This window comes from Thalassophryne amazonica, chromosome 15 (assembly GCF_902500255.1).
Source record: "Thalassophryne amazonica chromosome 15, fThaAma1.1, whole genome shotgun sequence".
Taxonomy (NCBI): domain Eukaryota; kingdom Metazoa; phylum Chordata; class Actinopteri; order Batrachoidiformes; family Batrachoididae; genus Thalassophryne; species Thalassophryne amazonica.
This window is the reverse complement of record NC_047117.1, coordinates 18,991,428-19,014,203: the sequence shown is the minus strand read 5'-3', so window position 1 is coordinate 19,014,203 and position 22,776 is coordinate 18,991,428. Positions and strand designations below refer to the sequence as shown.

At 41.3% G+C, this 22,776-nt stretch overlaps 1 protein-coding gene across 3 annotated transcripts in view; it reads left to right on the top strand.

Moving 5' to 3' along the window:
• Positions 1 to 15,592: 15,592 nt before the first annotated feature.
• Positions 15,593 to 22,776, top strand: part of tll1 (tolloid-like 1) — a 127,429-nt gene continuing 120,245 nt past the window's right edge. For all 3 annotated transcript variants that reach the window (XM_034188876.1, XM_034188877.1, XM_034188875.1), the window contains exon 1: positions 15,593 to 15,953. In XM_034188876.1, the coding sequence (XP_034044767.1) occupies positions 15,773 to 15,953 (181 nt within the window). In that variant the 5' untranslated portion in view covers positions 15,593 to 15,772. The remainder of the gene's footprint in view (positions 15,954 to 22,776) is intronic.

Sequence of the window (22,776 nt, the reverse complement as noted above, 5' to 3'; positions counted from 1 at the left end):
AATAACACAGATTCAATGCCTTCCACCTAGGCTACATCAGAAGAATTCTGGGCATTGCTTGGCAAGACTGTGTCTCATACATGAACATCCTGGCCAAGGCAGGAATACCAAGCCTGTTAGCCTTGCTAACTCAAAGGTGCTTGTGCTGGCTTAGTCATGTCAGCAGATTGCAGAATACCCAAGGACATGCTGTACTTCAAGCTTGCTACTGGCTCCAGACCCCCAGAAAGGCCTGTGGGTTTGGAGCAAACGAAATCTGAAGGCAGGCAACATCAACCTAGCTGGCTGGGAAGCTTTGTCTGTAGATGAAGGTTTGCCATCAAGGCAGGCATATTGGTAGAGAGAAGAGAACACAGATGGGGGAGGGTAGGAACACCACTCGCAGAGTCGGGCATAGTCTACACCTGTAGAATCTATAATAGAGACTGTCTCTCGAGAATTGGCTGTACAGTTACAGCAGATGTGGGCGCTCAACCATAGACTAATCATCTGGCGCATACCCCCCAAACAAATTTGAGAACCCTATTTTTTGTAAAATTAAGCATCATACATATTGGTTATCACAAGAAAAGGCAACTTTAACTTGACATAGGCATGCTTGTGGTTGTAAATGTGTTTGTCTATATGTGGCCTTGCGATAGACTGGCGTCCTGTCCAGGGTGTAGCCCGCCTCACGCTCTATGCCTGCTGGGATAGGCTCCGCCCCGTAATCCTTAATTGGAGTAAGCGGGTATGGAAAATGGATGGACAGGAGAAGGCTGGAGAGCACGAATCCCTGTTGCCAAAGAAGTGAAAATGTGAAGAGAAACAAAATTGTGATTGGCGATGACATAAATCAGTCTGCAACCTCACCACAAGATGACAAAAAAATCCTACACACTTGAACTTAAATGATTGCACATTGAATGTTTTCATGTTATTGCCATAAATTAGCCCTTGTGTTGCTTCAAAGTATAAGCACTGAATCCTAAATCCTACACACCGTAGCTTTAAAGATAGCATGTGTGTTCGAATTACACCTTCCATGTTTAATTATAACAGTATTAAAAGTCTCACAGTCGTGCACTAGACATTTAATGTGAATTAAAATTGTCAAAAGCAAGACAGACACTGTCAGAATCTAACAAACATTCTTACCTAACACACACGCCGACTCATAGCAAGGGCGGCACTTTTAGTCCAACTATGTGGTTGAATCAGCTGTTTTAGCATTAGATGCTAACTCTGCAGATCAATGGCCTCTGCGGCCTATTAGTCATACCAGCCCAATTAGCATCTCCTCATCAATACCATTGATCAACCTGCCCTGTCTTTAGAACACGATGTGACAAAGAGGCCTCGTACCGAAAAGAGAAGGTTATGAATGTGATTGGGTGTACAATGACATTCATATATATATATATATATATATATATATAAAGGTAAAGGCTATAGAGTGGAATTATGACTCGAGTGAATCCTGTGGGTTACTATGAACCTGAGTGGAGAGAGTGGGAATAAACAGCACTTGCACCACTCACCCTCTCATTACTAAGGTACCCTTAAGCAAGGCCCCTATTCATGCCCATTGGCCCAAATCAGATTAAAGTTGTACTGGGCACCTTGCAAGTGTTTATTTAATTACTCGTAAGTCCTATAGGTCCTGAAGCTGACTGTGCCTGTGCTTATTGGCAGATCCTGAAGTGTGAAGTGCATGACCGTATATATACATTTTATTGTAATATATACGTTAGGGGGTGCGCACTGTTTTACAGTGATATGATCTATACTGTATCTAGATGCATGTGCTACAATATGATTCAGGAATGATACTTTTTTAAATGACAGAACGATTCGATTTAATGCAATATGACAAAATTCTTAGCTGAATATAAACATTTGTTTTCCATGATAAATTAGAATAACCCAGAAGTGGCATATCTTCAAATACATGGTAAATTGACTGCATTTATATAGAGCTTTTATGGTCAGTGCTTTACAATGATGCTTCACATTCACCCATATATCGATGTCAGGTCTGACAGGGATTTGAACCATGGATTTTCTCGTCACAGGCCCACAGCTATAACCACTTGACCTATTGGAGGTGAGAGTCAAGTGATGCTATTTATGCCATGCTAACATATTGTTAGTGTGGCTAAAAAGCTATGCTGAATAAATACTATGCTATAAATGCTATGTTAATAATATGTTAGGGCTATGGAGACCAGCAGGAGTCGCTGTGCATGTGGTAGCCAATAGGCCTCACTCTCCCAACAGCCAAACGATACTCTGGCCACTCAGGCCAGAGCGCAAGTTTTAGCCGAGTTTGCGTCCTGAGTGGAGCAAGTAGGAGGAGTCAACAAACACAACACAGATGAGAGAGAGTGCAAGCTTTAGCATAGCATAACTTTCCCATTCTGAATCGGTATGATAGTAAATGGACTGCATTTACATAGCGCTTTTCCATCTGCATCAGATGCTCAAAGCGCTTTACAATTATGCCTCACATTCACCCCGATGTCAGGGTGAATGACAAGGCGCTCAAAGTATTAACAAATTGCTCAAATTGGTGCATTTATCGGTTATACAGTTAAAGTTCCTGTGATGGGTCTTGCGAGAGCCTCTCACAGACTTTAAACTTTTGTGATTTTTTTTGTGTGTTATATTGGTTAATTGTTTTATAAAAATTAACCAATATGACTGAAAAATCTATTTGACAGTAATAGATATGACTACACTGAAAGTCCGACCACAGAATGAGAGCAATAGACACCAAGGCAAAAAAAAAAACAAAAAAACAAACAAACAACAACAACAAAAAAAACCCATGAAAAACTGAAATATTTTTTGACAGCTATCAATTTGTTTGACAGCATATGTTTTTACAGTACATGTAGAAAAATGATGTGTTGTGTCTGTGACTAGCGAGTACCAGATCTCTGGCACTTAATTCTAAGCTTCTTCTGAAAAGGAAGCGTATCTGCAGAGACCAGAGACCAGGGCAAACATGCAAACACAATCTCAAGTTCCTGAAGAGTTGCCGTGTCAGCAAGAACTAACTGTTTACATCTACATACACACACACACACACACACACACACACACACACACACACACACACACACACACACACACACACACACACACACACACACACACACACACACACACACACACACACACACACACACACACACATGCCCTTATAGTCTTGCAGAGCAGTGAGACGGTTGAGAATTTTGTTATAAAGTTAGTGCTCACTCAGTACACTCATTTCTCATCACTGTTTATTTAAACAAAATCAGCACCGATGGTCTTTATGTTTCATCTGAACCTTATCCTTCTTTTGGATCCCTGGAAAAATATCAAGTGTCAAAGCAGGTCATTTTTTTAAACAGAAGGACAGTAAATTTACTGCATCTGTAGTTAAAAAAATAATTTAAAGCTACAGCCTGTTGGATTTAGTGTCATCTAGTGGTGAGGTTGCAGATTGCATTGTGTCATCTTGTATAAAGCCCTGGTCTCATCGAATAATGAACGATGAATAATGAGCCATGTAGCATGTTTTTTTTTGTTTGTACGAGTAGAGTTATTCAACAAATGTGGGTGGAATAGTGGCTCTTAGAGGCACAATATTCAGCTAACATGACTCATCTCTGAGTGTGGTGCTAATTTCGCAAAGTTAAAAAATTAGCAAACAGTATGGGGGAGTTTGTGTACGGGTTATTAGAAGGACAAACAAGGATGTTAGAAGCAGGTTTGTGGTGAGGAGGAGGCTGTTAGAAGCCCATTATCCGAGTACCTAGCGGCTACAAGGACAGGACAGATGGTTTTTGACAAGATATTTTGGCTCCGCCCTCTCGCGCACTTCGTTGTGACAATCCCACCCACTTTGTTCCACTGGATGCTGCTTATATAAAATAATTATTTCAAAGTGGATTAATCTTTTTCTCTCCGTTTGGCTGTTGAAAACATCTCTAATCGCTCTCTCTCTCTCTCTCTCTCTCTCTCGTGCATTTCATGAGGTGGAGAACATATTTGGAGCAGCCTAAAAGGTAATTATTTGTAATGTTTATATTGTAATAGCTTGGTAAAACAGTTGCATGTTCATTCCTTCTTATGACCAACTGTAAAAGTATGTTTATGATAGATTTAACATCTCGTTATAATTGACCAGATAAGCTGTACTGTATGCCCTTTGTGCGCTGACGCAATCACTCGCACGCTGTGTTTTTTAATTGTTTGCGCAATGTTCATATACGTGGCTCATTATTCGAATAATCACTGAAATGTCAGTCATATCCATACGTGGCTCATTATTTATGGCTTTATTATTTGGTGGGACCACAGCTTTACGATAATGTTTCATTTGATGCTTTTGGTTTTTTGGCAACAGGGATTTGTGCTCGTTGGCCTTTTGTTGTAATAAGCAACAAAAGGCCACTTTTGTTACTTAACTAGAGATGTGTTGTGCATTAAGTCAGTTGCAAGTTGAAATAACTAAAAAATCAATGCAAATTGTTACATCAAATTTTCTTGTTGAGACAGCAGTTCCTTTTTTAGAGTGAAACAAAGATCCTTAATCCCCAAGTTGCTCCCGGTATGCAGCTGAGCACCCTGACATTAGTGTGTGTGTGTGTGTGTGTGTGTGTGTGTGTGTGTGTGTGTGTGTGTGTGTGTGTGTGTGTGTGTGTGTGTGTGTGTGTGAATATGAGGCATCTTTGCAAAGTCTCTGCATCAAAAAAAACTTGGGCCCTAATAATAATAATAATAATAATAATGATAATAATAATAATAATAATAAATAAATAAATCAGAATTTCATAATTTAACATAGCATGAAATTGTAAAAACAAAAAAAAAATTATTGCCAGAATTTCAAATCTCCAACAGTCACTGAACTAACTATGCATTAAAATTCACGTTATTCTACATCTTATTCAAAAATATTGAAATATGTGCTCCACCTATATTCTGTTAAAAAAACAGTGAATCTTTCACTGATTTTTTTGTTCATTATGAAGGACAGCAGAGCATTAAATAAATAAATTAAAAAAAATTGGAATGTTATGATGAGAAACAAATCAGCACAGAAAAAGAAACAATACTGTACATGTGCAGCATGTGGATATTCATACCCCCCACCCAAATATTCCTAACACTTGTGGGCACCTGAAAAAAATGTTGTGCATGTAGAGTCCAGTTTTTTTTCCTCACAATATTTGCAAAATAAATGGTTAAAAAGTCAATTACTTTTCTTTCTTTTTTCTTTTCTTATGATTTGTGACATTATAATTGTGCTCTTCTGCAGAAAGACCTTTTTGATTCATACCTAATCACGATTGTGCTATTTTTGTGGAGGTGCAGGACATGCAAGTGGAAAGAAAAAAATGTACCCATGGTAAATAAAAATGTAAAGGGGGAAACCTGCTTGGAGCTCAGAGAGTTCAAGTCAGGAACTTTTTTGACATCTGCTCTAAACTAACTGAAAACACATTTTCAGCAAAACGTGGTATCTGATGGTATTTTTCTGTCACTTAATTATTTGAATAATAATATATTTGAGTTCCTAATTCTGCAGCCAAGCTTTTCCTCCAACATGCCAGTGAAACTGAGAACAGTGATGTATATGTGTATGTGTTTTGTGCAGATTTGTGCACTTACAGCCACATGCATCAACACCTGTCAGGCAGCGGAGGAGTGATGGAGCTCAACAGTATGAGTCTGAGAGGTGCTGAAAAGGCAAGTCAGAACAGTTGAGCAACAACAGGACGAAAACAGAGAGAAAGAATCACACACACACAGTGTGGTGTTTAAACAGAGGATTTCCTCTCATCTTCCCTCCGCTGCCTCTATTTACAGGAGAGACTCCTTCACATATATCTCATATTATTATCATGGTTTTGTAAATACAAGTACCATATACTTCAGTATACAGTGCATCTGGAAAGTATTCAGAGCGCTTCACTTTTTCCATATTTTTTTTAATTTTACAGCCTTATTCTAAAATGGATGAAATTCATTTTTTCCCCTTAAACTTCTACACACAATACCCCATAATGACAATGTGAAAAAGTTTTTTTTTAAGATTTTTGCAGATTTATTAAAAAAAAAAAACTAGAAGCACCCAGAGAGTGCAAACCTCCACCAAGGCCATAGGGTCACTGACCCCAAAGAGATTCCCTCCTTGGCACAGTGATCTATTCAACAATTCAGTGTTACAACCAAAACTATGATACATACACTTTTCTTTCCTGTATATTTGACATCCTTGACCATGAAAACATACCACTAGAACTTGGAATCACTTTTATGTCTTTATTAGTTCAAAAGTTATTGTATAAAAACGAATTTTCGGTAATGGCAGTTTTCTTCTGGATCTAGCTCCATAACATTTGAAGCTACATCAAATCTGATGACACCTTACTGAATCAGTACAGATTCAGCTACAATTTGGTGTTAGTTGTGCATCTCTAGCTTCATTTGTCACCTCACACTGACACATTTTCTATTTTCCCTATATTTTTGCATATTCTGGATCACCAGATCCGGAATCCGGATCCGATCATCACCAAACTTTGTTGTTTGATAGAACATTTGACTATGTTACACCCTAATTTTTTTCAAGCCTTTCTGCCTTGTTTTTGTGGAGTTAGAAATTAGAATGTCAAAATTCCCCCTATCCCGCAATGGTGAAGAATCCTTTAAAAAATGATCCGGATCACCACTAAAATTTAATCACTTGTTCCTCTTGTCATTTCCAACCACTCCACAAAATTTCATCAAAATCCGTTCAAAACTTTTTGAGTTATCCTGCTGAGAGACAGACAAACAAACAAACGCGACCGAAAACATAACCTCCTTGGCGGAGGTAACTAAGAAATTACATGCACATAAGTATTCACAGCCTTTGTCATGAAGCTCAAAATTGAGCTCAGGTGCATCCTGTTTCCACTGATCATCCTTGACATGTTTCTACAGCTTAATTGGAGTCCACCTGGGGTAAATTCAGATGATTGGACATGATTTGGAAAGAAACACACCTGTCTACATATAAGGTCCCACAGTTGACAGTGCATGTCAGAGCACAAACCAAGCATGAAGTCAAAGGAATTGTCTGTAGATGGTGATGATGGAGCTTGATGGAACCTGATGGAGCTTGAGAGGTGCTGCAAAGTGGAATGGGCAAAACGTTCCAAAGGTAGGTGCACCAAGCTTGTGGCATCAGATCCGAGGCTGTAATTGCTGCCAAAACTTGATTTCTTAGTTTAAACTTTTTAAAAAATTTTGCAAAAAAACAAAAAACAAAAAACTTTTCATGTCATTATGGGGTGTTGTGAGTAGAATTTTGAGGGAAAAAAATTAATTTACTCCATTTTGGAATAAGGCTGTAACATAAAATGTGGAAAAAGTGAAGCACTGTGAATACTTTCCAGGTGCATCATATGTTTGATGTTTATGATCTTTCTCCAGTAAAATAGTATCATAGCAAAAGAAGACAGTTTTACCCTACGGTCACATTTACTACAAATGAGGGTGACAAGCAGGTGGCGTTTGTTGCTTGATGGGCGTGGCCAGCTTAATGTGCACAATGTTTTGCAAGACAATAAAGGATGGGAAAACTCCACACTGTTAGTTCTTAACGGAATCAAAGTTCGCTTGTTCTTTTTCAGTCCAAATACACTCGTACAGCGGTTTCCAAGTGTATTCTGCCATATAACTGATGCCACGCTGCCTTTTTACCTGGATTGGCAGCCGCCGTGTCCGAGTCAGCCAAAGGGCCGGACACGGCCCGCGGGCCGTAGAATGCCCAGTTGTGGACTAGGGGGTGGGTGTGTATATGTCCCTCTCCTGTCCAAACAGATCCTCAGTGACATAGGCTATTGAGCACAGTAGTAGTAATAGTTAAGGGGAGAGAGATTTTTGTACTGCATCATCATCGGCAAGTGTGCTAAAAGGTTGGTGCCATGCTTTTCTATTCTCTTCTTTATATTTTGAACTTTTTACTTCTTCAATTTTGCAAGTAACAGTAGCAGTGGCGTCGTCGTCGTAGTAGTAGTAGTAGTAATAATAATAGCAGCTATCTCTTCTTCAGGCAACTTTTGTTGTGCCCCGACAGTTCTGTGGGATCTGGGATAGGTGGAAGGTAGCTTTGTTGGTGAAGACAAACTTTTCATTTGAGTTTCTAAATTAAACCCACCTTTTAACTACTGAAATAATAATTAATGCAGTGAGTTGCTTAGTTTTTCTTTCTTTTTCATATTTATATTAATGCCAACGCCCAGAAAAAAAATACATTTATTACATCCCAGTTGAAGTGGTTTCTCTGGATATTTTGATAGTTGTTCTTCGGCATAACTGATATGTAACCATAGTTACTAGTATCTATCAATGATAAAAAATATCAATTTATTACCTTTATGTCTGTATGTGGAGAGTATTTTATACCAAACGGATTTGCATGTCAGTCTTTTACTTTGAAGTTAAAGAAGTACATGGTGCAAGATTGGGGAGTTCAAGGCTACAGAATTGATGGGAAACAAGATACTATTAATAGTTTGCCGTACCTGCAGAGCACAGCACTTGCAGCATCTCGAGGGACTGCTTTTCACATTGAGGATCCTTCCTGAAGTGTGGTTTCAGGTTGAAGTGGTGGTCAGTGTGCTGGGTCAGAATGCTGGCGAGGTACTTTCACAGTGTTTCAGAGAGAATCTGATCAATAAATGCTTTAAATAGGGACACAGGGCACAGATACCTGCGCACAGCATTAATCACAACAGCGGGTCGTATTTAAGAAGGAAGCATTTTGCTGAATAGATTGGCTCAGTGGAAGCCACACAATTGCACATTAAGTAGCTGAAGATGCCCAAATGCCACTCAGTAACTTCAATACCTTTAATTAGCAATTTTTCAAAAAGGAATTCCAGACTAAGGACCCTGTCTTAGCGGTGCACAGAGCAGCACAATTGTCATCTGTAGTTTCTAACTGATGCTGTTTCATTTTCACACCCAGCATCCAGGTTATGTAAGTTACGTGTGCTTGCACTCATCTCAGTGCATGTGGGAGCGGTGGTCTTAAAATGTGGTGTGGTCAGGTGCAGTGCTGATGCAGAAAGTGACTGGCACCAAAAACCTACTGTAAAATTGAGCACATGCATTTTTCTGCTATACATCAAACTACATTGAAAACAAAAAATTCCATTCTCAGATTTGTACCACATTTTTACTCAGGTCTTCTTTCCCAGAGGAAAGGGGAGCAGGGGCTGTCTGGACCTGATGGGATATGGAGAAGCTCATGTACACAGACCTAGATGAGGAGGAGGAGTTGAAGGAATGAGGTGCTTAACCTGCTTCACCTCAGGGAGCTTTGGTAGTTGCTTCCAAAAATGATCTGCTTTTCTAATGCTTTGTGTGCAGATCTGTTTCCTTGCCAGATAACCTCTCACTTGAGTGTGTTGTCTAAATAGATATGCACCAGGTTCTGGTGCACCTGGCTGTAAAAATAATGACAGATGATAATCTGAAATGCCAATGATTATTTATACAACCCCTTTGCATCCTGTGCTTTACTTTTAGGCTCAGTCTACATGCTGTGGAAATAGTAAAGTGGAACTGGCCACAACCCAAATGCATTTGCGTTATACTACACCATGCACACCAGCATAAGGCCCTTAGTGTTTCCTCACTGCATCAACTGGCATCTCCTATATCAGTAGTGTCCAAGGACATTCCAGAAAGGGCCAAGATGGTGCAGGTTTTCTTTGCAGCCACTGACTCCACCTGCTGGAGTCAGTGGCTGCAAAGAAAACCTGCACCCTCATGGTCCTTTCTGGAATATCTTTGGACACTAGTGTCCTATATGATGCATAGTTTGTAATCTGTTGGAAACTGTCAAACCATTTTGTGGATTAGATTCTCCTGAGAGACCACTCGTGGGTTCAAAGTAGTGCCCGACCGATATGGATTTTTTGAGGCTGATGCCGATAACAATATTTGTATGAAAAAATGCCGATAATCGATAAATCGGCTGATTTGCCGATAGCCAATACATCAGCCGATATTATTTATTTATTTTTTTCAATTAATAAAATTTTCTTTTTTGGACCCTTAACAAAAAAGGTATGAGCTAAAAGCTGAAGCTTTGTCCTCATATTGATTAACTTTATAACAGAGAAGAATTTTCAAGTTCAAAAAATGCAATCAAGAATTAAACCTTTGTGAAATTAGCAAATACATATCCTTAAAAAGAGTTGTGAAATACATCTGATCTTGTACCTCTTGTTGCTGAAACTTAGATATAGGTTCAGGATAAGGATATAGATCCTTATAAACTTACTTGTATGCTTTTGTCAGCCAATCAGTGCAGTGTGACGGCGAACTACGGGGGCCGGTGATGAACACATTTAAGCAGGGGTGTAAGCAGCTCTCAGCTGAATGGAGTCAGAGCTCCATCTACTGGACAAATGGACAACATTTTACATTGCCGACACAAACATTATTTCAGTAATTGTTCTGTTTATGAGAAATTATTGGCGTTCTATGGGCAAAATTTCGGCCGATAGTGAGTACTTTGAAAAGGGCTTATATTGGCCGATAATATCGGCCGGCCGATATATCGGTCAGGCTCTAGTTCAAACAGAGGTTAAAAACAACAGCAACAAAACGCTATTGATCGGTGGTGCATAAGACACAGGGTGGGCTGTGGACTAGTTGTTGGACTACCATTATACTGAGCAGTTCCATTCCAGGTGTGTGCTCCAGGCTGTTTATGTCCTGTGACAACAACCCACACATATGTTGAGAAGGACAGAGAGAGAAGGAACAAGTGCCTGCTTCAGCTTCATTCATACAAAATCCTTTGTGCTGGCTTATGTGGACTTGTGACGCTGTTTGAGTTTTAGAATGTAGCTGTACAACAATCAGAAAATATTAATTTATTTCTTGAACAGAGTAGTCAGTCAGTCAGATTAATTTATTCCAGACATGTCAAAAACCACATGGACAAAACATTATAAATACACCAACATCTACATATCTTTAACACCAAAGAGATTTAAATATATATATATATATACATATACACATACATACATACCTACATATAAACATATTTACATATACACATACTCCCCCCCCCCACCCAACAGAGTACATTTCTCTCTTTCACTCACGGACATCATTAATACATAGTCCTTTCCTCAGGACTGTGTGGAGGTATGACTGTGTTATTTCAGTTTTAGAATGTAACCATTGTGAAACAATCAAAAAGAAACAACTTGGTTTTCTGATTGAGTATATTTTATGTCTTCCTGAGACCAGCCCGTTCATTTAGGTCCTCTGTAGTGGGGATTTGTTCTTCGTCTATAGCTTTGAACTCGTCTGAGCTACCATACTAAGTCCTGGTGTGCTCATTAGAGGACATTCTGGCCTTTCCGATGATATCTCAAGTGTTTGGGCGGGATGAGGGGAACTTTCTTTTCACGCTGAGACAAAAAAGGTACAATGAAAGATACTTTTTTCCTCAGGTCTCATGAGGATATGCAAAAGCAGTTTCTCTGTCTCACTGACAATTACACCTGCTTCTAATCCATCATTGATCCAGCATCCACTAACCATCCATCGGGTGGAAGATGCATCCGGACTATTCAGTAGGTGAAAATAAGTTTTTTTTATTGATCCGGTGCATCAATCATCACTAGATGTGAAACTATTTGTCCTCATTATATGCTGTTTTAACTTGCAGATTAACAAGACTATAGAAATTTTCATGCTATAATACTATATGCTATAGCACATAGCATTTTTAGTTTGAAAGAATCACATAGTAAAGTAAAACACACGGTCTGGTCCACTGTATGCCATTACCAGCTACAGCATTAATGTTTAGGCGTCAATATGAGTTGGGGGAATTGATGCTGAGGCACCCCTGAGCACCCCTCTGTCTACGCCTCTGTGTGTCTATATATGTGTGCGTGTGCCCTGCCTCCAGGGGATTTATGTCCATGTCTCTGGGTAGTGTAGACAGCTTGCGGCTGGATTGATAGAGTGACGTCAGTGTGCCGCTACCTCGTTCTGAGGGCAGGATTAGTCGGTGCAGCAGAGACGGTGCTCCGATAATCTCTGAGTCACAAATGGGGGAAAACGGCCCATTCAGAATAACAGGTACTGAACAATCCCAGAGGCCCCCGGTAACTCAAATGATCCTTGGCATGCATCATGGGTCCCTTCTTGGCATGTCCCTGGCAGGTAAACTCAGTAGGTAAGTTGTAGATGCACTGTGAACTCCTTTGAGTCTGAGGAGGATTTATCTTGGCGAGGTGTTCACAGGCTGCGTTGCTTGTCTGTCAACAACTGCTGCTGTTTTATTTTTACCACTCATGTCTGTTGTGTGTGTGTAGGGGCATGTGTATGTTTCACTTGGGAAATTATGGGGTTAATACCTTCATAGTCTGTACAAAATTGAGGAAAAGACATCAAGTGAAACTGGAAGTAACAAGTCTTTAAAATAAAGCAACTACATTGCTGTGAATGTGATGCATCATTGTAAAGTGCTTTGACTCTCTGATTCAGGTGGAAAACTGCTATATAAATGCAGTCCAATGAAGAATTAATTTTGTAGTCAATTAATGCGTTTGCAATTTTTTTTAAATTAAATGATTACTCAAGCATTTTGTTTCAGTTAGTCCATTCATTATTATACAAATGTTGTTGTCCATTCCCGTATTGTTCGGGGTCACCACAGCAGATACAACCAGTTCCGCATCTGTATTTGGCACAGGTTTTATGCTGGATGCCCTTTCTGACGCAACTCCAGTTTTACCTGGAGAAACACACAGAGCCGCTGGTGTTCCGAAGAGGTCTCCCATCCAAGTACTAACCAGATCCTGCACTGCTTAGCTTCTGAGATCTGATGGGATCAGGCTGACACAGAGCAGACCAGCTGCATTCATTATTATACAAATAATGAATGTGTATGAGTGCAGTGATAAGAAACTTTCACCGAAAGAAATAATCTTTCCATTGCACAAATTAAAAAAACATTCATTATTTGTTCTATATAACACCTAAAATAGAGCCAATCCAATCCAAAATTAAACTTATCAGCTTTGGTAAAATCAACATCTCTCACAGTCTTAAAATGACGGTGTAGTCCATACCTGATACTGTGCATCGACTTTGTGGACTGCTGTCTGCTTTCCTCAGTTCAGCAAAAAATCGTGACAGAAATGTGTCGAGCTCTTCATCCGACAGTGCTTCTACTTCTACTTCTAAATGTTAGGCTGCTGCACAAAAACACACGGTGAAGACATTTTATAATAAGGGCCGATTAATGGGCTCAGGCAAAACTCAGCTCCGTCTTGACATGAATTACCATTAGTTAATGTAGTAATAAGCTTGATGCACACGGAGGTGGTGGTCCAGTGGTTAAACTGTGGGTTCGAGACCAGAGGAGCCTCAGTTCAAAGCCGACCCAGACCGGAAAATCACTATGGGGCCCTTGGGCAAGGTCCTTAATCCCCAGTTGCTCCCAGTCTGTAGATGAGCGTCTTGCATGGCAGCACCCTGACATTGCTATGTGAATGGATGAATTCACACACCGATTACATTCTCACACCCAAACTGTTACAAACGTATTGACATGTGACCATGTGTCACTATAGCCCAGTAACCTTAGCCGTAACCCAAACATAGATAAATGTTTTGTGTTGTGTCAAGAGACGATGCAGGAGTAAAGCAGGTCGATTTGCATGTTATCAGTTAGAAATCAGGATACTGTATGTTAACGTGTTTCCCTGAGCATACCGAAATCACACGAAGGTGATAACCCAACTCACCGCATGACGCTCAGGGGTAATGCCCAAGTGTAAATATATGACTGCTAAACACAGTTGAGGCTTAATTAACTGCGGCCTTAATTAATGTACTCTTGTTTAAAAGTGTTAGCATTTTTAAGCATTTAAAGATGGGTCTGATTGGTCCCGTCTGCATTTAATTGGCTACTTTTTAGCTTTACATTAATTACATTATATGTGATTATTTTTGGCCTTTTGATCATCTTTTAAATGCGTTACCACCTGAGAAACCACATCTGGCCTATTATTTTATTAAAGCTGTATGGCCTTTCAAACTTCACAAAACTGACAAAATTTAGTTTCTACTGAAATCCAAGCATTATCATGTCTGGTTATTTTTGAAACATGCTGCAAAATTCCAGCTAATTTTAATGAAGAGAACTTATTTACTTGGAGGGAATTCCATAATGAATATTTTATTTTCCTTTTAACGGCATCTACAGGAGGACGTGCGTGTGTGCACATGCATGAGGTTTTGAAATGGTTGTAAATGACCTTTGACCTTGCATGGTGCATGTACATGGGGTGTGCACACTAACATCCCTAAGATGTCACTTTAGAGGTGTTATCTGGCTACAAAAACAGCATTTTTAGATTTAGAAGTGTTTATTTCTTGCTAACTTTTACAAAAAATGATAACCATATTAGAATTATATGGAAATAAGATGATCAGAGTGCCATCTTGGTTTATTTTGTTCCAGCGAGCAGCCAGAAGACTTTGGTGCCTTTCTCTACTCTGATTGGCTGTTGCTGTGTGCTTCCCAGCATCCCTTGACCAAGTCAGGGGAAGCCCCCACGTGACCTATGACGTTGCTATGGTCTCTATAGACTATAGACTTGATTTTTTTTTCCCCTTCAGGGGAACTTTTTATTAATTTTTTCTATACTGTGCATATTTTGACCATACTGGTCATGTCATATTATGAACCCCATATATAAAAGTTAATAAATAAAATCATAGTGGTGCCAAAGAAATTTCTTAGTATGACTTAAATCTTAAAAAGTTCAGTGGCCATACACCTTTAAGTTAATCACGCAGAACATAATTAAAGATCCTGAGTTGTTTTGGAGCATTTTATCTTCCTCCTCTTGTGGACAGCCAAAGCAACATCGATCCAACGACCTGTCAGTTGTCATGACCATAAAGGCGTTCGCGTGCCGCACTTTTGGCCATTTATGGTTTCAGTCTCACCTACTTGGCACCTGCATCTGAATAACCAGATGACTCCTATAATGCGCCAGGTGGAAGGCGCAGTGCTGCGCTGATGGATGCGAAAGCCCGCAGGCCAAATTATTTACTGAGGTGCGACTTTTACCGCTGCCGGGTTTTAAAACCTTTTTGACTTTTATTCTCCCCCCAGGACGCACCTGTGTGAATAAAAGGTCGCGCGCCTCCTCGACAAAGAGATAGATAGAGATAGAGAGAGAGAGAGAGAGAGAGAGAGAGAGAGAGAGAGAGAGAGAGAGAGAGAGAGAGAGAGAGAGAGAGAGAGAGCATCTTTACGCACGGAAAATTGGCTACAAAGCCTCAGTAAAAGAAGGAAAAGAAAGTTTTTTCTGCACTACTTGGAGCGAACAGTACAGGTATGTGTCGGCGCGTGCGTTATGTAGGAAGTGCGCAAGGAAAGAGAGAAAGAGAGAGCGAGAGAATGAGACGGGGGAGGAGGGAGTTGGTTGGGAATATGCTTCAGTGTGCTTCTTGTGTGCGTCGACACGCTGCCGTGCGTCTTTGCGCTCACTGTGGTTCTGTCTGTCGTTTGTCCCACAGCAGCTTCACGTCCTCTCTGACTGACACTCGGACTCTGAGCATGGAGCAGAGCAGCGCGCACTGACCCGCAGCAGCTCTTCACAATGACGCGTTAAATTCCTGCTTCCTTTGGAGAGCGGATTGTCTCTGAACCGGACGGGACACCAGCAGAGATTGTTTCAGCCCTCAGATGGACCGAGTGCCCTCGGCACTGGCCGCGAAGATGCGCTGGATCACGCTGATGCTCGCCGGCTTGACTTTCTGGGGGAAAGTGAGTATTTGTAACTGTTTCGACTACGCCGATCCGGACTACGATTATTACGAAGAGGAGAAGACGGACAACATTGACTACAAAGACCCGTGCAAAGCCGGTGAGTCCTGATCTTAGTTTGTAAACTCTGACCTATCACGGGGAATCTGAGATCCACAGCGCGTTCTGGCTGTGGCGAGGCGGCACGTGTCCTCCTGTATGAGGGATGACGGTGCGCAGTGCGCACATGTGTGCGCGTAACGGCCCATGACTCCTCACACCGTATAAGTCGGTATCAGCCACGTGCAGCCCGGTGACAGTCCCGCTAAGCCTCCGCGACGTGCACGTTTCACTGCACGCGCGCATCGCCTGCAGGCAGAATGTTTGGGGACAGACGGGCTCGTGCATGCGTGGGGGTTTTGCGCGTTCATTCAGATGGTAACCCCAACATCAAGTATGAGAAAGAGCTGAACTCACCAGCTGACTTCTAGCTGCTGTTGTGGAGCATCAACTGTGTTTGGGCACAAATGCAGTGGCTGCTCCAGTGGTTTATTTCATGGTGGAACTTGGTCACTGTGCGAGAGACAGAATTAGTAAATGTGCAAATCTTTACCTTTTAAAACCATTCCATACTATCTAGATACGTGGGCTGGTGCTTTTTAAAATTATGGAATGATTCAATTCGGTGAAATACATGCAGTGCGGTGCAATTCTTTGTTTAATGCAGATATCATTTTCTGTGGTAAAGTCTACTCCAGGGTGCTGGAAAAGAAGGTTCCGGCGATAGTCGAACCTCTAATTGAAGAGGAACAACGCAGGTTCCGTCTAGGTCGTGGAACAACCAACCAGCTCTTCACTCTCACAAGGATCTTGGAGGGAGCCTGGGAGTATGCCCATCCAGTCTACATACAGCTTAGCCTACTAACTATATTTGATTTTACTACTAGTCTACATACTAATTACCTATACTACAGTCTTCTCCTGTGATGTCTTATCCTTCTTATGTCTTATTATTTATTATATTATATATACCTTTTTCTTGAGCTGCTTGGGTGGGTAGGGAGAGTTCCCATGGGATAAAAAAGCTTTTTAACCTACCATCCCTGGTTATCAAGACCAGGCACCTAAGTGGCTCTACTCGACTCTTTTCTACTCTCCTATTTTACTCTTCCCTTTTAGATATTTAGATATACCTTTGTATACTGGTATAGTTCCACCTTAGAATTGGAATATAATATATAAGATATACCTTACTGAATTTTCATGTGTTTTGTGGACTTGGAGAAGGTGTATGATCGGGTACCCCGGGAGATACTGTGGGAGGTGCTGTGGGAGTATGGAGTGAGGGGGTCCCTTCTCAGGACCATCCAATCTCTGCACTCACAAAGCGAGAGCTTGGGTTCTCGGCAGTAAGTCGGACTCGTTTCCAGTGGGAGTTGGCTCCCGCCAGGACTGTGCCTCATCACCAATCCTGTTTGTGATATTCGTGAACATGATATCAAGGTGTAGTCGGGGGAGGAGGGTCTTCAGTTTGCTGAGCTCAGGGTCTCATCACTGCTTTTTGCAGATGATGTGGTCCTTTTGGCTTCTTCAGCCTGTGAAATCCAGCACACACTAGATTGGTTCGCAGCCAGTGTGAAGTGGCTGGGATGAGCATCAGCAACTCTAAATCTGAGGCCATGATTCCCAGAAGGAAGCCGATAGATTGCCTACTCCGGGTAGCGATATGAGGTCTTGCCCCAAGCAAAGGAGTTCGAGTACCTCAGTGTTATGTTCAAGACATGGACAATGGCGCGTGAGATTAGCTCTGTATTGTTGTGACAAAAAGGGAGCTGAGCCAAAAGGCGAAGCTCTTGATCTACTGGTCAGTCTTTGTTTCTACTTTCACCTTCTAGTCATGAGGGATGGGTCATGACCAAAAGAACTAGATTGTGGGTACAAGCTGCCGAAATGGGCTTTTCTGGTGTCTCCTTTAAAGATAAGGTGAGAGGCTCAGTCATCCATGAGGAGCTCGGTGTAGAGTTGTTACTCTTTCGTGTTGAAAGGATCCAGCTGAGGTGGTTCAGGCATCTGGTAAAGATGCTTCCTGGGTGGCTCCCTAGGGAGGTGTTCCAGGCACATCCATCTGAGAGGAGACCCCAGGGAAGACCCAGGACTAGGTATGGAGATTATATCTCAACACCGGTCTGGGAACACCTCGGTATCCCCCAGTCAGAGGTGGTTAATGTGTCCCGGGAAAGGAAAGTTTGGAGTCCCCTGCTGGAACTGTTGCCCCTGCTACCTAGTCCCGGATAAGTGATTGAATATGAGTAAGTGAGTGAGTTAGTCCTCCTGAACCCAAAATCAGTAAAAAGGGAAATATGCATGAGAGGCTGAGAGTAGGTGATGTTTGAGTGGTTTTAACACTGTCAGCACATCAGCAATGCAACAAATTTAAAGGCCCTATCACACCTTGACGATTCAGCCAGCGTATGCCAATCATATTAAAAACACTGGGGTCTAAGGGTAAAGGTAAGACTAAGTTTTTTATAAGTTAAGAGCACGTTGAAGTATGTTGAAACACACTGAAGCTCGCTGATATACATCCTAATAAGCTGAGCTCCTCAAATTTTAGGCATGCTGAAAATTTTCAGTGCATGCCAGCGTGTGACTCATACGTCCCACACATGTGGGACATAAGTTGTAGGTAAGTTATGTGATTGTTGGCACACGTTTCTTGTAATTTACTCAGAAGTCTTAATATGCCCATTTATAGCCACTGATTGTCTGAAAGCTGCGGTCCTCATGCAGATCGACTGTTTCATTCATACACGGAGTAAATCTGACCTGTTCATTTCAGTCCAGTTCACCATCACAGACAGACATGAATCCACATAAAGCTCCTGATTTTTGAAAATGACATCTGAAAATACTTTAATTCTTGGCTGGAAATGTAGCTTTTTAAAGCAAGTCCCTCGGTCTTTCTGTTGCTCCAGGTGCGTTTCTCATGCCAGTGTCGCGCGGTCTGATCACACAGAAGCGCTGTGATGATTTAAACTTTTAAAGCACTGTCACTGTGGTGTGATCATCAGAGGACCTAATCGATCAGGGTGATCACACCTGATTAATGCGCTGTAACTCTTTAAAGCGTCGTCGCTGTCGGTGTGATCATCAGACAACCTGATCGATCAGGGTGATCACACCTGATTAATGCGCTGTTTAAACATATAAAGCGCCGTCGCTGTTGGTGATCACCACACCGACAGATCACACAGCACTTTATTCAGATCACACCTGATCGCGGTCGACTGTTGCTTAAAAAGTTTAAATCATCACAGCGTTTCATTGTTCAGGTCCGTGATGACCTGATCAGGTCTGATCATGTGACGGCGCTTTAAAAGCTTAAAGAGTCAGAGCACTCCATTCATTCACAGCTACGTTTACCACAGCCAGTCGACTCATCAGCATTCTTTACTCAATGAAAATGGTCCGATATAAAAAATGAAAATAAAAAAATAAAATGATGTTAAATTACTGTGTTTCTGACCTGCACCACACCGTGCAGTACCGACCCAAACCACTGGGAGGAAACAGGGCTGTTGGTATACGCTGGTTAATCCTCAAGGTGTGACAGCTGCATTACACAATGCAAGCTCCTGCTTTAATTGTTCCAGCACAAGTTAAAAAGTGCATTAGTGCAGTGCATCCTTCCACCAAGTGCAACCATTGTGCACGTGCATCATGATAAGGGCAAACATAAATGATTTATCTTGCTGGAGTGGTAATAGTTCAGACTTGGGCTCACCAGATTTTAAAAATTTCTTGGGACTACATTAGCCCTGTTTTAAATTCTGCATCTTCTGAGTGTGGAAATGAATTTAAAAGGCAAAACATAAAATATATCATATGTAAAAATAAAAAAAAGACAAATCATATGATCCTCAAGCATGATGTAAGTGCACCAGGAGGAGGGCGCATTGAATAAGCTATGGACAAACAAACATTGCGAGCAAAATGGAAAGACCTCAGTGCTGCTTGTTACCCTTGGCCATCAAATATGGCCATCTGGTATTACAAAGACTTTGTGTCCGTCCGTCTGTCTGTCTGTCTGTGCTCACCATAGGTCCAGTCCAATTACTGTCAGAGTCTTCAAATTAACAGGAAACATTCTTGGGACACAGACCTTGGACAAGTTCAAAGATGGCTAACCTTGACCTATTTTAAGAGTTTAAAAAGTCACATTCTCTTTCATTCTATTCGGTTTATAATGAGGGACAGGGATGACAGCCGATCTGAGTCGTGCAGAACCATGACCTCAGTGGCTGGTCTAGCTAGCTGCAAACTCATTTGTGGTTATATATAACCTCTTTGTCATAAATTATGTAAAAGCTAGTGGGAAATCAGCACTTCTAAAACTAAAAAGGCTGTTTTTGGAACCTGATAACGCTTCTGAAGTGAATTACAAGACATTTTGCGGACGTTAGTGCGGTGATGTCAGGGGCTGGTCTAGCTAGCTGCAAACTCTGTTTCATTTGTGTATAAATAGGTACGGTCGGGCCTATGTCACTTCCGCGAAGTTAGGGTCGCCATTTTGGGTCGCCGCTGAAAACAAACTGTATGCGCACTCACAACCATTGTTGATATAGCCATCTTTATGCTGTTTATTCGCAAAGGCCTGCCGATTTGGTCATGCCAAATGGCGTAGGTACGGTTGGACATCCGGGTCCCTGATGTGCGTGTACATAGCAACACGCATAGTAACCAGCAAGCCACTGAAAACAAACCGCTGTCGCGCTCATTTCCTATTTGACGTCCATCGCGCTCGCATCATTCTGCCACATTTTTTTCTACTTAATATACACCAGTTTTCACAGAGAATGCCACGATCGTGTGCTGCAGTAATAGTGCTTCAAAGGGTGCTGAACACTACAGCCACAGCCAAAGCAGAAATGTGAAGCATCTCGACCAGCCATGCCCCAGGCCAGTAAGGGCGAAGTCAAAGCTTCATTTCGGCTCACCTCCTGCAGCTGCCTCTCTTGGTGAACTTGCTACAGCAGTAACCTTACCCAGAGAGTTCCTGCCTCCAACTGACCTGAGTGACCATGAGGACTTGCCTTGTCCAACATCACATGATTACGTTAACATGGAACAGGTGTCCTAAAATGGAAGAGTTGGAAAGCTTGAAAGCGGAGAACTCACAGCTGAAGAAAGAATGCGTTCTTGCGAGCCGAACAGAATGAGGGGAGAAGCAGAATGCGGCGCTTTGGGAGCTAAAAAAAAAAAGCACTTTTTGATTTTTTAACTTATCATGGTTGGTACAGCCAACTGCAACACACGATCGTGGCATTCTGTGTGAAAACTGGTGTATATTAAGTAGAAAAAGCCGCAGCAGAATGCTGCGAGTGTGATGGACGTCAAGTAGGAAATGAACGTGACAGCTGTTTGTTTTCAGTGGCTCGCTGGTTACTATGTGCGTTGCTATGTGCGTGCGCATCAGGGACCCGGATGTCCGACTGTATCTATATCACCTCTTTGTCATATATTATGTAAAAGCTAACAAGAAATAAACAGTTCTAAAACTGAAAACACTGTTTTTGTAACATGGTAACACCTCTGGTGTGATTTACAAGACATTTCGTGGATGTCAGCATGCACGCTAACTTCCGCTGTTCTCATAAGCTCATGTATGCGCATCTGCACATCCTTCTGCAGATGCTGTTAAAACATAAATTAAATATTGTTTATGATTGACTGACTGATTGATAGAGGGGTTTTATTGAATGTGTACAAATTGTAAGTAAGACAACAGGATCTTAATAATTAATGTACATAACAATAAATATATATATATATATAGAGGCAGCACGGTGGCTAAGTGGTTAGCACTGTTGCCTCACAGCAAGAAGGTCATGGGTTCAATTCCCGTGGCCTTTCTGTGTGGAGTTTGCATGTTCTCCCAGTGTTTGTGTGGGTTTCCTCTGGGTGCTCCGGTTTCCTCCCACATCCAAAGACATGCGGGTTAGGTGGATTGGAATCTTTAAAATTGTCCTTAGGTGTGCGTGTGGGTGTGTCTGTGTTTGTTTGTCTATTTGTGGCCCTGCGACAGACTGGCGTCCTGTCCTGGGTGTACCCCGCCTCACGCCCTATGACTGCTGGGATAGGCTCCAGCCCCCCGCGACCCTTAATTGGACTAAGCGGTAGAAGATGGATGGATGGATATATATATATATATATATATATATATATATATATATACTTTGCACTGGGATAACAATTAAACAACTGCAAATTATAAGACAAGAAGACAGCATTGCGTTATTTTTATATTATTGAACCAATTTAAGTAACTTCTACTGTTTATTAATCTGGCGTAGCATCAGCAAGGGCATCCAGTGTAAAATGTGTGCCAAGTCTTTATGCTAATTATAGAATTCCCATACTGGTTCCATACGGGACAGACACAGGTTATCCTCTGTGGGGATCTAGTGTGAATGCAGGCAGCTGAAAGAAGAAAAAATTAAAAATACTTCCCTTCAGCATTACATTCAGCTCTGTCTAACTGACTTAATTATTTCTGGAAATTTTAATGATTACAGTTTATGATGTTAATGGCATTGTGAAAAAAGTATTCATGTTATATGTCTATAATGGGATACATGGATACTCCATAAAGAGGGTTGCTCATTTCTCATTTATAAAACGACCCAATAAGCATCTACATACACAGGCTATGATACAATTCAGAGGCAATACTTTTTATTATGGAATGACTTGATTCATTGCGATATGATACAATCCAATACTTGCTTAATGCAGATATTCATCTTCCCAACCAGATCTCATGCCAGTTCAATGGCCTCACAAAAAGTAATTTAATCTTTTAGTATGTGCTACTATCATGATACATTTTCATGAAAATGTGTTACATTTTCATGACGGTATCACAAAATTATTTTGGGTGGGCT